The sequence below is a fragment of the Mesoplodon densirostris genome, chromosome 5 (assembly GCF_025265405.1).
Source record: "Mesoplodon densirostris isolate mMesDen1 chromosome 5, mMesDen1 primary haplotype, whole genome shotgun sequence".
NCBI classification, from domain to species: Eukaryota; Metazoa; Chordata; class Mammalia; order Artiodactyla; family Ziphiidae; genus Mesoplodon; species Mesoplodon densirostris.
In genome coordinates this window covers 69,289,193-69,302,692 of record NC_082665.1, presented here as the reverse complement: position 1 = coordinate 69,302,692, position 13,500 = coordinate 69,289,193, and the positions used below count along the sequence as shown (strand labels likewise).

General features: G+C 47.3%; 1 protein-coding gene across 2 annotated transcripts in view; it reads left to right on the top strand.

The window, feature by feature from the left end:
- SEMA5B (semaphorin 5B) overlaps nt 1–13,500 on the top strand; it is a 42,514-nt gene that overhangs the window by 14,787 nt on the left and 14,227 nt on the right. For both annotated transcript variants that reach the window (XM_060099949.1, XM_060099948.1), the window contains exons 4-8: nt 8,368–8,430; nt 8,796–8,894; nt 9,342–9,555; nt 10,223–10,508; nt 12,852–12,987. In XM_060099949.1, coding sequence (XP_059955932.1) covers nt 8,368–8,430; nt 8,796–8,894; nt 9,342–9,555; nt 10,223–10,508; nt 12,852–12,987 — 798 coding nt within the window. The remainder of the gene's footprint in view (nt 1–8,367; nt 8,431–8,795; nt 8,895–9,341; nt 9,556–10,222; nt 10,509–12,851; nt 12,988–13,500) is intronic.

Sequence of the window (13,500 nt, the reverse complement as noted above, 5' to 3'; positions counted from 1 at the left end):
GGATGACATGGCTGGAGGCCTAATTGCAATGGATTTATGATCTTGGGCTGCCACATGTCCTGCATGTGCAGACATGGGGACCGTTCTGCACATATGCATCAGGATGCACATGGGGCTTTGTTTGCGCCTGGGCAGATGGTGAGGCTGATCCTGAGCACTCTTCTAGTTGTCTCCACATTGTCCAAACTAAGCTGGCAGCTCCATAGATTTTTGAAATCTAAACTCTGATGAGTGGTGGACTTAATGCTCAGCTGTTTTAATGTTCAGCCATCGCCTCTGGTGTCCAGGGGAGCTGCTGAGTCTATAAGGAGATTATCCAATTCCTGGCTGTCTCAACTGCTTTCCCCATACCAGAAAACCATGCAGTTTCTCTTTACTAGAGATTGCCATCCTGGAATGTCTGGGACAGTCCTAGTTTAAGGCATTCTGCATGGCCGATTGATCGTACACATCTTACCTCCACTCCTTCACAAAATTCACTAAAAGGACAGTGAGAAATTTTAAAAGTTACACATCTGCAATGACAGAGAGAACAAAAGAGATGTCAGTAGAGAAGAGATTAAATGTATTCTGGGAAGGTGGAAAATGGAGGGAGCAAATCATAACCAATTTAGTAGAGCAGAACAGTTTACAGAGGGAGATATGGCAGAGAAGCATGATGACTCCCCAGAAGGCCTCAGAAATTGGGGTGTTGGATATTGTGGAATGTGAGGATGAGGTACAAGGCTAAAAGGGGGAAATGGTTGAAATTATCTAAATTGAGAGGTCAGAACCCAGATCTCCTGTCCCATCCCACACAGTGATCCCTTCCTCCATTTACCCCTCCCCCAATAAAGGGAGATTAAGACCCTTTTTTTCATTAAAAAAATTTTTTTATTGAAGTGTAGTTGATTTGCAAAGTTGTGCTAATTTCTTCTGTGCAGCAAAGTGACTCAGTTATACATATATACATACTTTTTCATATTCCTTTCCATTTTGTTTTGTCACAGGATATTGAATATAGTTCCCTGTGCTATACAGTAGGACCTTGTTGTTTATCCATCCTGTATATAATAGTTTGCCTCTGCTAATCCCAAACTCCCATTCCTTCCCTCCCCTCCCCCCCTCCCCCTTGGCAACCACAACTCTATTCTCTTATGTCTGTGAGTCGTTCTGTATTGTATATATGTTCATTTGTGCCGTATTTTAGATTCCACATATAAGTGATATCATATGGTATTTGTCTTTCTCTTTCTGACTTACTTTGCTCATTATGCTAATCTCTAGGTTCATCCATGTTGCTGCAAATGGCATTATTTCATTCTTTTTGATGGCTGAGTAACGTTCCATCGTCTATATATGCCACATCTTCTTTATTCATTCATCTGTTGTTGGACATTTAGGTTGTTTCCATGTCTTGGCTATTGTAAATAGTGCTGCTGTGAACATAGGGGTGCATGTATCTTCTTGAATTATACTTTTTTTTTTTTTTTTTCTTTTTGTGGTATGTGGGCCTCTCACTGTTGTGGCCTCTCCCGTTGCGGAGCACAGGCTCCGGAAGCGCAGGCCCAGCGGCCATGGCTCACGGGCCCAGCCGCTCCGCGGCATATGGGATCCTCCCAGACCGGGGCACGAACCCGTATCCCCTGCATCGGCAGGCGGACTCTTAACCACTGCGCCACCAGGGAGGCCCTTGAATTATACTTTTGTCTGGGTATACACCCAGGAGTGGAATTGCTGGATCATATGGCAACTCTAGTTTTAGTTTTCTGAGGAACCTCCATACATTTTCCATAGCTGCTGCACCAGTTTACATTCCCACCAACAGTGTAAGAGTATTCCCTGTTCTCCACACCCTCTCCAGCATTTGTTATTTATAAACTTTTTAATGATGGCCATTCTGACAGGTGTGAGCTGGTACCTTGTTGTAGTTTTGATTTGCATTTCTCTAATAATTAGCAATACTGAGCATCTTTTGATGTGCCTATTGGCCATCTGTATGTCTTCTTTGGAGAAACGTCTATTTAGGTCTTCTGCCCATTTTTCAATTGGGTTGTTTGGGGTTTTTTTGTTGTTGAGTTGCATGAGCTGTTTGTATATTTTGGAAATTAAGCCCTCGTTGGTCACATCATTTGCAAATATTTTCTCCCAGTCCGTAGGTTGTCTTTTCATTTTGTTTGTGGTTTCCTTTGCTGTGCAAAAGCTTGTAAGTTAGAGTAGGTCCCATTTGTTTATTTTTGTTTTTACTTCTATTGCCTTTGGAGACTGACCTAAGAAAACATTGGTACAGTTTATGTCAGAGAATGTTTTGCCTATGCTCTCTTCTAGGAGTTTTATGGTGTCATATCTTATGTTTAAGTCTTTAAGCTGTTTTGAGTTTATTTTTGTGCATGGTGTAAGGGTGTCTTCTAACTTCATTGATTTGCATGCAGCTGTCCAACTTCCCCAGCACGACTTGCTGAAGAGACTTTTTTCCCATTTTATATTCTTGCCTCCTTTGTCAAAGATTAGTTGACCCTATGGTGTGGGTTTTTTTCTGGCCTCTCTATTCTGTTCCACTTATCCATCTGTCTGTTTTTGTGCCAATACCACATTGTTTTGATTACTGTAGCTTTGTAGTATTGTCTGAAGTCTGGGAGGGTTATGCCTCCTGCTTTAAGACCCTTTCTTTAAAGACCCAACTGGTGAGCCTCCAAATTTGGAGACTCCACGAAAGGTGAAATCGCACTGATGGGGTACGGGGCTAGAACAATATTTCTTTTTCTCTCTTTGTGCAATTTATTTATTGAAGAAAACTGGTCATTTGTCCTATAGTGTTTCCCACAATCCTGACTTTGCTGATTGTAATCCAAATGGTACAATTTAATGTATTCCTCTGTTCCCTGTATCATCTGTGAATTGATTGTTAGATTTAAAAACTTTATTTAGTTTAGATTCTGGCAAGATTACTTCAGAGGTGTTATTGTGTACTTTTTTAGGTGGTACATAGTATCTGATTTTCTCTGTTTTTTTTTTTTTTTTAATGTTAGCAGCCATTGATGATTGTTTCCCACATCCATTAATTCTTTAGGTGTTACAGTATATTAGCCGGACTACTTCTACAAGGAGAAACTTCTCTTCATCTCCTATTTGATTACCCAACGATACAGTCATATAGAAAAGGCAGGATAAATATTTGATACTCTGTCTTTATTCACCAGTTTTCAAATAATGAACTGGCTTGGATGTATCTGTCAATGATGATCATTTAATTTAATTTTATTATTATTATTATTATTATTACAGACTCATGGCTTTAAACATCGTGGGTGTTGCAACCCATTGCAGTTATCTCTCATGACTATCCCATCTTTCTCCAGTAAGGGGCCTCTTCAAATTGGCTCCTGGGCCTGTGACACTATGACCCTAGTGGTCTTTGCTTCCTTACTATTTGGTGTGAGGAGATATTCTAGGCTCACCTTGTACATTTCCTGCCCCAGACCTAGAATTAGTCGTTTCTCCAAGAAACCTTGGCTCCTTTCAGTGGGAAATGGTTAGTGATTTATTTTTAAATATAAATAGCCCAAAATCACCAGACATTTGAGGAAAGCCTCTACAGTGAAAGAGAAAGATCAAAACAAACAAGCAAACAGAATGAAGGAAGCTGTAAGAAACAGGGACAATGCAAGACATACAAGAAAACACTTTGTAAATTAATTTTAAAAACTAATTAGAATCTTCTGAGATATAAGAATATATTTTGTTTATAAAACATTAAATTAAAAATGAAGATTTAAAAAGTGATTGGGGAAATAAAAATTGAATGGAAGGATTAGAAGATAAAGTTGAAGAAATATCTCTCAGAAATTAGAACAACGACAAAAAAAAGAAATGAAAAACAGGAGAGAAATAACAGAAAACTAGAGGATCAATACACAAGGGCCAACAGTGGATTGGATTAATAAGAGTTACAAAAAAGAGAACAGAGAAAAAAAATGAGGAAGAAATTATGGATGAAATAACATAAGAAAATTTGCCAAAATAGAGGATGAGTCTTCACATTGAAAGGGCTGACTGAGTTCCCAAAAGAGACCCTGCACTAAGGCACATCAGTGTGAATTTCAGGATACTGTTATCAAAGGTGATTCTAAAAGCTTCTAGCTTTTTTTTCTAAAGAGAAAAAGAAAAAGACAACGATCACTACAAAAGATTGGGAATAAGAATTACACCAGACTTCTCAGTAGCAACACTGGAATCTAGAAGACAATGGAGGAATAAATCCCTTTACAATTCTGAGTGAAAATTATTTTCAACTTAGAATTCTATACCAAAATGATCAATCAAGTATGAAGATAGAATGAATCAGACATGCAAGAATTTTAAAAAATTGATCTACCATGTTCCTTTTCATAGGAAGATACTGGAGATGTGTTCTACCAAAATAAGCAAGTAATTCAAGAAAGGGGAAACACAGGATTCAGCAAACAGGAGAGGAGTGGAGGTAAGTCCCAGGTTAACAGCCAAACAGGAGACCTCAAGAGCAACCAGGTCATACTGGCAGGAGGCTGGCAGGAGGAAGAGAATGGGAATTAATAGGGTATCTGAACCATTTGTGTATACAGTTAGCAGATGATATTGAGAGGGACTGTTGGGCATTAGGGAAAAATCAGTGATAGGTATGTTGTAAAACAAGCCAATGAAGAAAATCAAGACAATTATTCAGTCCAGGAAAAACAAAAAGTTGGTCAAGAAAGGATACCTCATCAGAATAGGCATATTTCATTGATTCTCAGAGGCATATGTTTTCACATTTTACTGAGTCTGAAGTCAGGCCATGTCTTTCTGTCGAAGGCATCTTACAGTCACCATTGGCCAGACCACAGTCCTGATGGAGATGTCTCTACCTGTGAAGGTGTGAACTTGGTCATTATTCCTGGTGTTCTCACCCAGCAACAGCCACCCATTGATATCTCAGCCCACAAACCATTTTAGGATCATATGAGGAGGGACTAGGAGTCCTGGTTTGTCAGAAAACCTTCTGTGGACACCTGCTGGTAAGATCAAGAAGGTGCCAGCATCCAACCTGCAGAATGGGGGCAATGACTTGGAAGAAAATTCTGGAAACCAGAGGGAATACTCTTGAAGAATTGCTGCATCACTGGCTTCCTGGGTGGTTCAAAAAATGATAGTCTAAAATAAGCAAACAAACAAAACAACAGAAAATGAGCACTGATGACAATAGAAAAGTGATTCAGAAGTGATGAACTCTGAATTCAGAGAAAGTTTAAGAATATTTAATTAATTTTGCTTACATTTTTCTTTTTTGTGTGCACAAGATTAATATATGATTAAATATATATCTAAATAAGAGAACTTCCAATAAGCTTACTTTAAAATTTTAAGTAATAAAGGAGTTCGGCAGTATGTTTTCTTTCTTCATGGTTCCTATTATGATAGATGGTGTCTTACATTCAGTGAAATCTGGGGTTCTAGTTGGTAGCAGTGAACAATTTTCACACATTCACAATAAAGTAAATACCGGTGTTGATCTTAAAGTATTAAATGATTATATTAAAATATTAAATAATTAATATTACATAATTATAATGGGAGGACAGGGAGAGGGGAAATGTATGTGTGCTTTGGGGTGGGGGAGAATGGGGATGGGTAAGTGGAAAAAAATCTTCACCTCCGTAACAGGAAGTCAGAAGATGAAGTCTGAGATTGACAGTTTTTTTTTTTTTTTTTTTTTTTTGCGGTACGCGGGGCTCTCACTGTTGCGGCCTCTCCCGTTGCGGAGCACAGGCTCTGGACACGCAGGCTCAGCGGCCATGGCTCACGGGCCCAGCCTCTCTGCGGCATGTGGGATCTTCCCGGACCGGGGCACGAACCTATGTCCCCTGCATCGGCAGGCGGACTCTCAACCACTGCGCCACCAGGGAAGCCCATGACACATGTTTTTGAGAAATTGGATTTAAAAAAAACACATACAGAAAAATAGCTAAAGGAGTCTAAAGTAGTTTCCTTGGGAAATGGAGTTGGGGTGTGAGAAGAGTCGGTTGCTGGGGGCTTCTTAAATTACTTTTTCATACTATTTAACTTTTTCAACTCTGCTCATCATTATTTTGTTTTTTTTTTTTTTTTTTTTGCGGTATATGGGCCTCTCACGGTTGTGGCCTCTCCCGTTGCGGAGCACAGGCTCCGGACTCACAGGCCCAACGGCCATGGCTCACGGGCCCAGCCGCTCCGCGGCATGTGGGATTTTCCCAGACCGGGGCACGAACCCGTGTCCCCTGCATCGGCAGGCGGACTCTCAACCACTGCGCCACCAGGGAAGCCCTCATCATTATTTTGATAAAAATAATTTTTAAAATAAAAATAAATAAAATGACTCAAGCCTGTTCTGTGCTGTTATCATTATAAATATACATATTCTTTTCAGGCCATATGTTCTAACTTTTGATTTGAGAAACCTACTCACTGTGAGAGGCTGCAGGATGTAACAGAGAGAGCTTAGCTCTAGTGTCAGCTCTCTGGGTTTGCATCTTGGGTTTGTTGCTTACTAGCTTTGTGACCTTGGGAAAATTGCTCACCTTCTCTGAGCTTCATTTTCCTCACCTGTAAAATGAAGAGAGGGGTGTGTCAAGTGCCTGTCCTGGTGCTCAGCTCCATGTGACTTTGTCTAACACCTTTTGATTGTACACAGCTGTCCCCGATGAGCCCCCAACCCTCACAATGGGATTCCCACCCCTTAGAAATAAGGCTGACCCCTTTAAAGTGCCCCGGTGCTCAGGGACCCCAAGGCCCCAGCAAGGCCCTTTTGTCCACACAGTCCCCCTGCAGCCACCCACTGTCCAGAGCTTTAGGCCTGGACATCTGCAGTATATGTGGGTCATTACCCTTTTCTGCCCCCAGAGGCCCTGAGTTTGCTTGTTCATATCCCTCTTTCTTCTCACATCAGGCTCAGTCTTGGAGCTGATGTGGTACTGAGTATGACAGTGGCTCCATTGTTCCTGGCCAGAAGCTCATGGCTCTGTGGCCAGATCCCAGGGGTCATTTGCCCTTCTCCAAGGTCTGGGAGCAGAGACCTGAGCTCCAGGCCTGGCATGGCAGGATGAGCCCAGCCTGGTCATCGGTCTGATGGAGGCATGACCAAACTCACCACCCAGCTCCCGAATCCAGGATCTGCAGAAGTCAGCCTTCCCACTGCCCCACCAGGCAGGTGCCCTGGGGCTGTGGGTGAGCTGCAGCCTGGACTGCAGAGAACAGCCCAGCCGCTCTGGCTCCCAGCACCTCCCGGTCCTGGAGCTCGGCAGGCAGTGACTGCACACCTAGAAGGAGCTTTGTTAGAAATTAAAAGCAGGTGGATTGTTTTTCTTTCTTTCTTTTTCTACCTTTTTTTTTTTTTTTTTGTTCGCCCATTTGGATAGAGGAGCTGCTTGCTCAGGGCTCCCTCTCCCAGGACAGGTAGGCAGTTCATGTTTATACATGTGACCCAGAAGTATATAATGAGCCACACTCCAGGGCTGACACTGCCTGGACATGAAGGGTATCACTCCTCCCTCCAGCTGCTCTTCAGTGACTGGGAGAGCTCTCAGAGAGTATACGCAGAACAGATGAAGGGGAACGGGGTTTTCTGGGTGGGGACAGCCCTCTCCTAAAGCCCTGGGCACTGGAGAACATGCAATGTCCTCTGAGTCCCTGAGTGGAAGATGTGTCCCCAAAACATGACCCCACGATAGAGCATGAGTGATACTACAGGGAAACAAGGAAGCAGCCTGTACAAAGGTGGGGCGAGGGTAGCAAGTAGGAAAGGGGAAGTCCTAGGTCCTTGAGACAGTGGGATGAAGAGGAAAAAAACACGTAGCCTTTGAACCAGGGACGTGGGTTCCAATCTCTGCTCTACCACATACCAGCGGCAAGTCATGCAGAACTTTGCAGGGTTGTAGTGGGCAGGTGAAATCGATCTCCTGTATCTAAGATTGGCCGATCTAGACTTTCCTCCCTCGAGGGACATCTGGCACATACTGGAGGCACAATTCCGATCTCCCACTCAGGGCCTGGGGTGGGAATGAAGGTCCTTGGCCACTCAAAGTTCCTTGGCTAACCTGGGGAAGGAAGGGCTGGGGAGGTCCCAGGCCGGAGCCGCGTGGGGACGATGTGGGATAAGGCGGTTTTTACTCCAGGCTTCCCCGACCCGAGCAGGTGTGGAGGGTTTTGGGCTGAGGGGGTGTCTAGGGGTAAGGAGTCTGGCAGCCCTGCCGGGTCCACGTGGATACTGTGAGAGGAACCTTACCCTGCAGGTCGTGGCTGGCCCTTTCCCAGCTCTCTGTCGTCTCCAGCCACGGCTGCTGCCTGCTCTGGCTGTGAGTGGCACAGCCGTGTGATGTCTGTGTGCTCCTCCCACAGGCCACAGAGTGGGCCTCCAACGAGGACACGCGTCGCTCCTGCCAAAGCAAAGGGAAGACCGAGGTACGTGGCCTTGGCAGCCAGGGGCCTGGCTTAGAGCCGGCGGGAGGCTTGTGGTTGTAGGGATGGAGGGGCACCGTGTGGGCACGAGGCCACCTGCATGAGAGGCCCAGCCTGGAGGAACCAGGGGCTCCTGGTGCAGGTGAGGATGCAGCCTGAGCATCTGAGTGGGCGGTGAGGCAGGGAGCCGGCCTGGGAGGGAGGTGGTGGGGAGGGGAGACATCCACAGGTGCAACCTCAGCTTCAGAGTGCGGTGGATCTAGAGCAGAGTGCTTTCGAATATTTGCGGTGCAGTGGAGTGAGGGAAAGACACCCAGCTCTGCAGCTGGAGAGCTTGTCCCTCTATTGCTTCCCCTTTCTTGCTTCAGGAGGAGTGTCAGAACTACGTGCGAGTCCTGATTGTCACTGGCCGGAAAGTGTTCATGTGTGGGACCAACGCCTTTTCCCCAGTGTGCTCCAGCAGACAGGTGAGGGCTGTGCAGCATCAGGCAGACAGAGGGGGACACCAAGAGGTTCTCTCACTCAGGCACACAGCCTTGGAATGGGGCTATCAGTTCAACACAAAAACCAAAACGAAAAGGATGCCCAGTTAGATTTGAATTTCAGGTAAAAAACAGACGGTATGTTAGTATCAGTATGTCCCAGGCAAGACTGGGGGAATCCTTACACTAAAAAATTATTCGTTGTTCATCAAAATTCAACCTCACCTTGGAGGGCCCTGACTCTTGGCACACCTTCCCCTCCATGACGGCTGCTCCCTCAGAGGGACTGTGGGGTGGGCATTGAGGAGGAGGGGGAGGGAAGCAGAGGCCTAGAGAGACCAGGGACCCAGGAGGAAACAAAACTCTGGGGTGGAAAGAACAGGCAGCCCCAGGGTCTTGGGGAAAAGCGCACCATCTCCCCATTATCCCCAGGTGGGGAACCTCAGCCGGACCGTGGAGAAGATCAACGGTGTGGCCCGCTGCCCCTACGACCCTCGCCACAACTCCACAGCCGTCATCTCCTCCCAGGGGGAGCTCTACGCAGCCACGGTCATCGACTTCTCAGGTCGGGACCCCGCCATCTACCGCAGCCTGGGCAGCAGGCCACCGCTTCGTACCGCCCAGTATAACTCCAAGTGGCTCAATGGTAAGGAGATCCAGCCCCGGGGGGCTCCCCTGGTCCTAAGCCAGCCAGCCCACCCTGACCCCCATCAGTTTCCTTCCTGCCCAGCCAGAGTGGGGCAGATGGTCACCCAAGGACCACAGCATGTTGGAGAGGGACTGTGGATGAAACCACAGATGTCCTGAGGACCCAGAGCAGGTAGTGGGCAGGCTACGAAGGGAAAGAAAGAGTTAGGAATTGATGAGGAGGAAAGGTTATGGGAAAGAAGAGATTGGAGGAGGGTGATTTGAGTTTCTTGCCTCTTGGAGTTGAATCCCTGCTTCTCCACTAACGAGCTGTGTGGCCTTGAGCAAGTACTTGACCTCTCTGTGCCACAATGGTCTCATCTGTAATATGGGGATGATCATAGTATATACCTCATAGCTTGTTAAGAGGATCAAACGGGTTAATCCATATAAAGTACTTATAACAGTGTCTGGTACACAGTGAGTGCTCAGTCATCCGTGTTAACTATTATTATAACTGCACTTTGCATTGGAGGTGGGAACAGGGTTAGAGCCCCCAGGTCACCAAGCTGGTGGGGGGTTGTCAGGATGCCCATGTGAGGCAATGGAAGTAGTCGAGTACTCCCAACTCTGCCCCCTTCCTCCCTCCTGGCCTGACCCACCCCTTGTTCCTCTTCTGCCCCCAGAGCCAAACTTTGTAGCAGCCTATGATATCGGGCTGTTCGCATACTTCTTGCTGCGGGAGAACGCGGTGGAGCATGACTGTGGACGCACCGTGTACTCTCGGGTGGCCCGCGTGTGCAAGAATGACATGGGGGGCCGGTTCCTGCTGGAGGACACTTGGACCACGTTCATGAAGGCCCGGCTCAACTGCTCCCGCCCGGGTGAGGTCCCCTTCTACTACAACGAGCTGCAGAGTGCCTTCCACCTGCCGGAGCAGGACCTCATCTACGGGGTCTTCACCACCAATGTGTGAGTCCCTGCCCTCCCCCACCCTCCCCTGGATGTCAGGAATGCGCTCTGAACTGCTTCGAAGCCTGATGGCTTTGGGCAAGTCCCTCTCTGAGCCCTTGTTTCTCTTTCTGTAAAATGGGGATTGCTGTGCCTTCTGCACTGGGTCCTCTGAGGATTTTGTGACTCGCTGCCTCCTGAGAGGTGAGCCCTTGTTCTGGGTTGCTGTGACGGGCAGGCCTAGGCCAGATATGAAGAAAGTAAAAGGAGCTGGATTGTGGCTCCAGGAAGGAACAACTTGCTGGTGATGAAAGTGAAATAGGCTGCCTTCAGTGAGGGGATGGCAGCCTCAGGAGGGTCCAGCAGCTGCCCATCGGGGGGGCTCAGAGGGGACTCTTTACCCTCCCAACCTCAGGACTCCATGATCCTGCTAAATCTAACTATCAGAGTCTTCTGGCAATCCCGACTGCCCTGGAAAACCCAAGCTGGGAATTAGAACCCTTTTTGTTTCCTAGGTGTGAGGAAGGGTAACCCCCATGGAGATCATGAGACCCTCCTTCCACAGCCTCTTCTGTGTAAAGGCTGACCCATTCAGGTGATTTTTTTTATAGAGAATGCTGAATGGGCGGCACAGACCAAGAAACACATTTGTTGTACAGCATGCTGTGCTGGGTTCTTTGTAAGGACAGAAACATATGAAGCATAGAGTGGAGTTTGCTTACCTAGGGCCCCAGATAGCAGGCATTGGATGAGGGCCAGGTTAGCTACAGGAAGGATAGTCTAAGGGGATGGACAGGGAGGAGAGTAAAGCAGGGAAGCTGGAGCAGAGAAGCCATCCAAGCCAGGGGACAGACATGCAGCACAGCCCACACAGGCCATGAGCTGACAGCGGGGACTTAGTGACCAGCCCGCTATCAGCAGCAGAAGGTGGGGACAGCCGTGAGCAAAGGGCAGGAGTCACTGCAGAGGCATCAAGGGAAAATAGCAGCATTAGTGTAGACTGCAAATTGTTTATGTATTGTGCACCTTCACCATGCCCCAGATTCTTGTCATGGTGGAGGTCAGGGGGATGGGGGACACACCAGTGAGCAAGAGCAGACCTGACTCTGCCCATAAGGACCTTACATTCTCGAGAATGGCCAGTTTTAACTGTAATAGATTCTACAGAGGGAAAGGGCAGTGTGCAGAGAAGCTGTGATCAGGGTGGAGGGTCGATGATCAGGGAAGGCTTCCTGTAGAAAGTGACATCTACAGGATGACTGGGAATCATCCTGTAGATAGGGGAGAGGAGCATTGCAGCCCGAGGGAACAACATGTACAAAGCTTGGGGTGGGAAAAAATGTTTGAGGAACTGAGGGGTGACCCGTGTGGCAGGAACCTGGCGGGTGAGGAGGCGAAAGACGGGAGAGTCAGCCGAGGGATGGGCGTGGGAGGATTATGCCCGGAAGGGCCTTTAAGGGTTTTGATCTTTATCTTAAGAGTAAGGAGACATTATTGGAGGGTTTGAAGGAGGACAGGGACTAGCTCAGATGTGCATTTTGTAACACTCACTCTGGCTGCTGTGTGGATAATGGATCAGAGGAGACCGGATGGGCTGCAGGGACAGTGCAGCATCCTGGAGGAGACAGTGGGGACTGCGACCAGGCGGAGGGGAGCGAAATGCACACATTTGGGAGAGGGACTGAGTGCAGAGAACAGCCCTGGAAACACTTGGTGTAGTGGTATCCTCTCTCCGAACTGCCCACATCAGACTCATAGAAACGTCTGAATCCATGACTGAAAGGGATCTGAGAGGTCATCTGGCTGCGGGTGGTGGGCTGCAGCATAGATGACTGGTTTGGCAACGAAGTTGTTGTTGGTTTTTCTTTTTTTTTTTTTAATAAAATAAATAAAGCAGAATCGATTGGAATAAAAATATCAGAGTATAATGTATTTAGTAAGGGTACATATTGCTTCATGAAAATTCATTGCAAATGTGTATATGTGCATGTATGTGTGTGTCCTACTGAGCTGTAATATAAAATATATTTCTTACAGTGGGCCAGGGACTAAAATGTTTGAAAACCATTGACTTTATTTGACCCTCCCACTGAATAAACGAAGGGGATGAGGAGGTAGCACAGAAGGATCCACCGGTGCTTCTCATCAGTGGGTCTTTCTTTCCCGGAGGCTTTCCACGGTGTGAAAACCATGTTTCCTCCTTCTGTGATACCCCTGTGGTGCAGAAGGCACCAGAGTCATCACAGGTGCCTAGTAAGCCTTGGAGCTGTGCCATGCTGTGATTTGACAGCTGGCCATGGGATTTAAGGGGAAGGTGCCGAGGCCTCCGGGGAAGGCAGCACGCCTCCATCTCTTGCCTTTCAGAAACAGCATTGCCGCGTCTGCTGTCTGCGCCTTCAACCTCAGTGCCATCTCTCAGGCTTTCAATGGCCCGTTTCGCTACCAGGAGAACCCCAGGGCTGCCTGGCTCCCCATCGCCAACCCCATCCCCAATTTCCAGGTACAGCTTCTCCTCCCCTTTCCCTCTCCTCACATACCACCCTCCCCCAGACTACCAGCCGCAAGCTGATTCCCAACTACTTAGTGCAACCACCAAATGTGTCCCTGCCGATCTATGCCCATCTGTGGGGTCTGCGAAGGTTCCCTAAGAGGGTGGTAACCTCAAGACTGTGGAGCAAGAAGGGGAGAGTGGGTGGGATGCAGAGCAAGGGAGCCTGCTCTGAGCCATCTCTAAATGTGACCCCTCACCTCCAGAGAGGCAGGGAGGGGGCACCTCAGCTCTACTCAGTGTAGGGAACCAGGAGAGCAGTCACAAGCTATCTGGCCAGAATTCAGGGATTTTTAGCTGGAGTTTGCTTGCAGTCTACCCAGTATGGGTACTAATGCCTGGAGGATCTCTGAGTGCCAGGAGTGGTCAGAGCCCAGCCATGGGTGGTGTGAGCATCCCCAGTGTGGAGAAGGGGAAGTAGCCATGGGACAGAGAAAACTGCAGATGGTTGATTTGCATATCCAT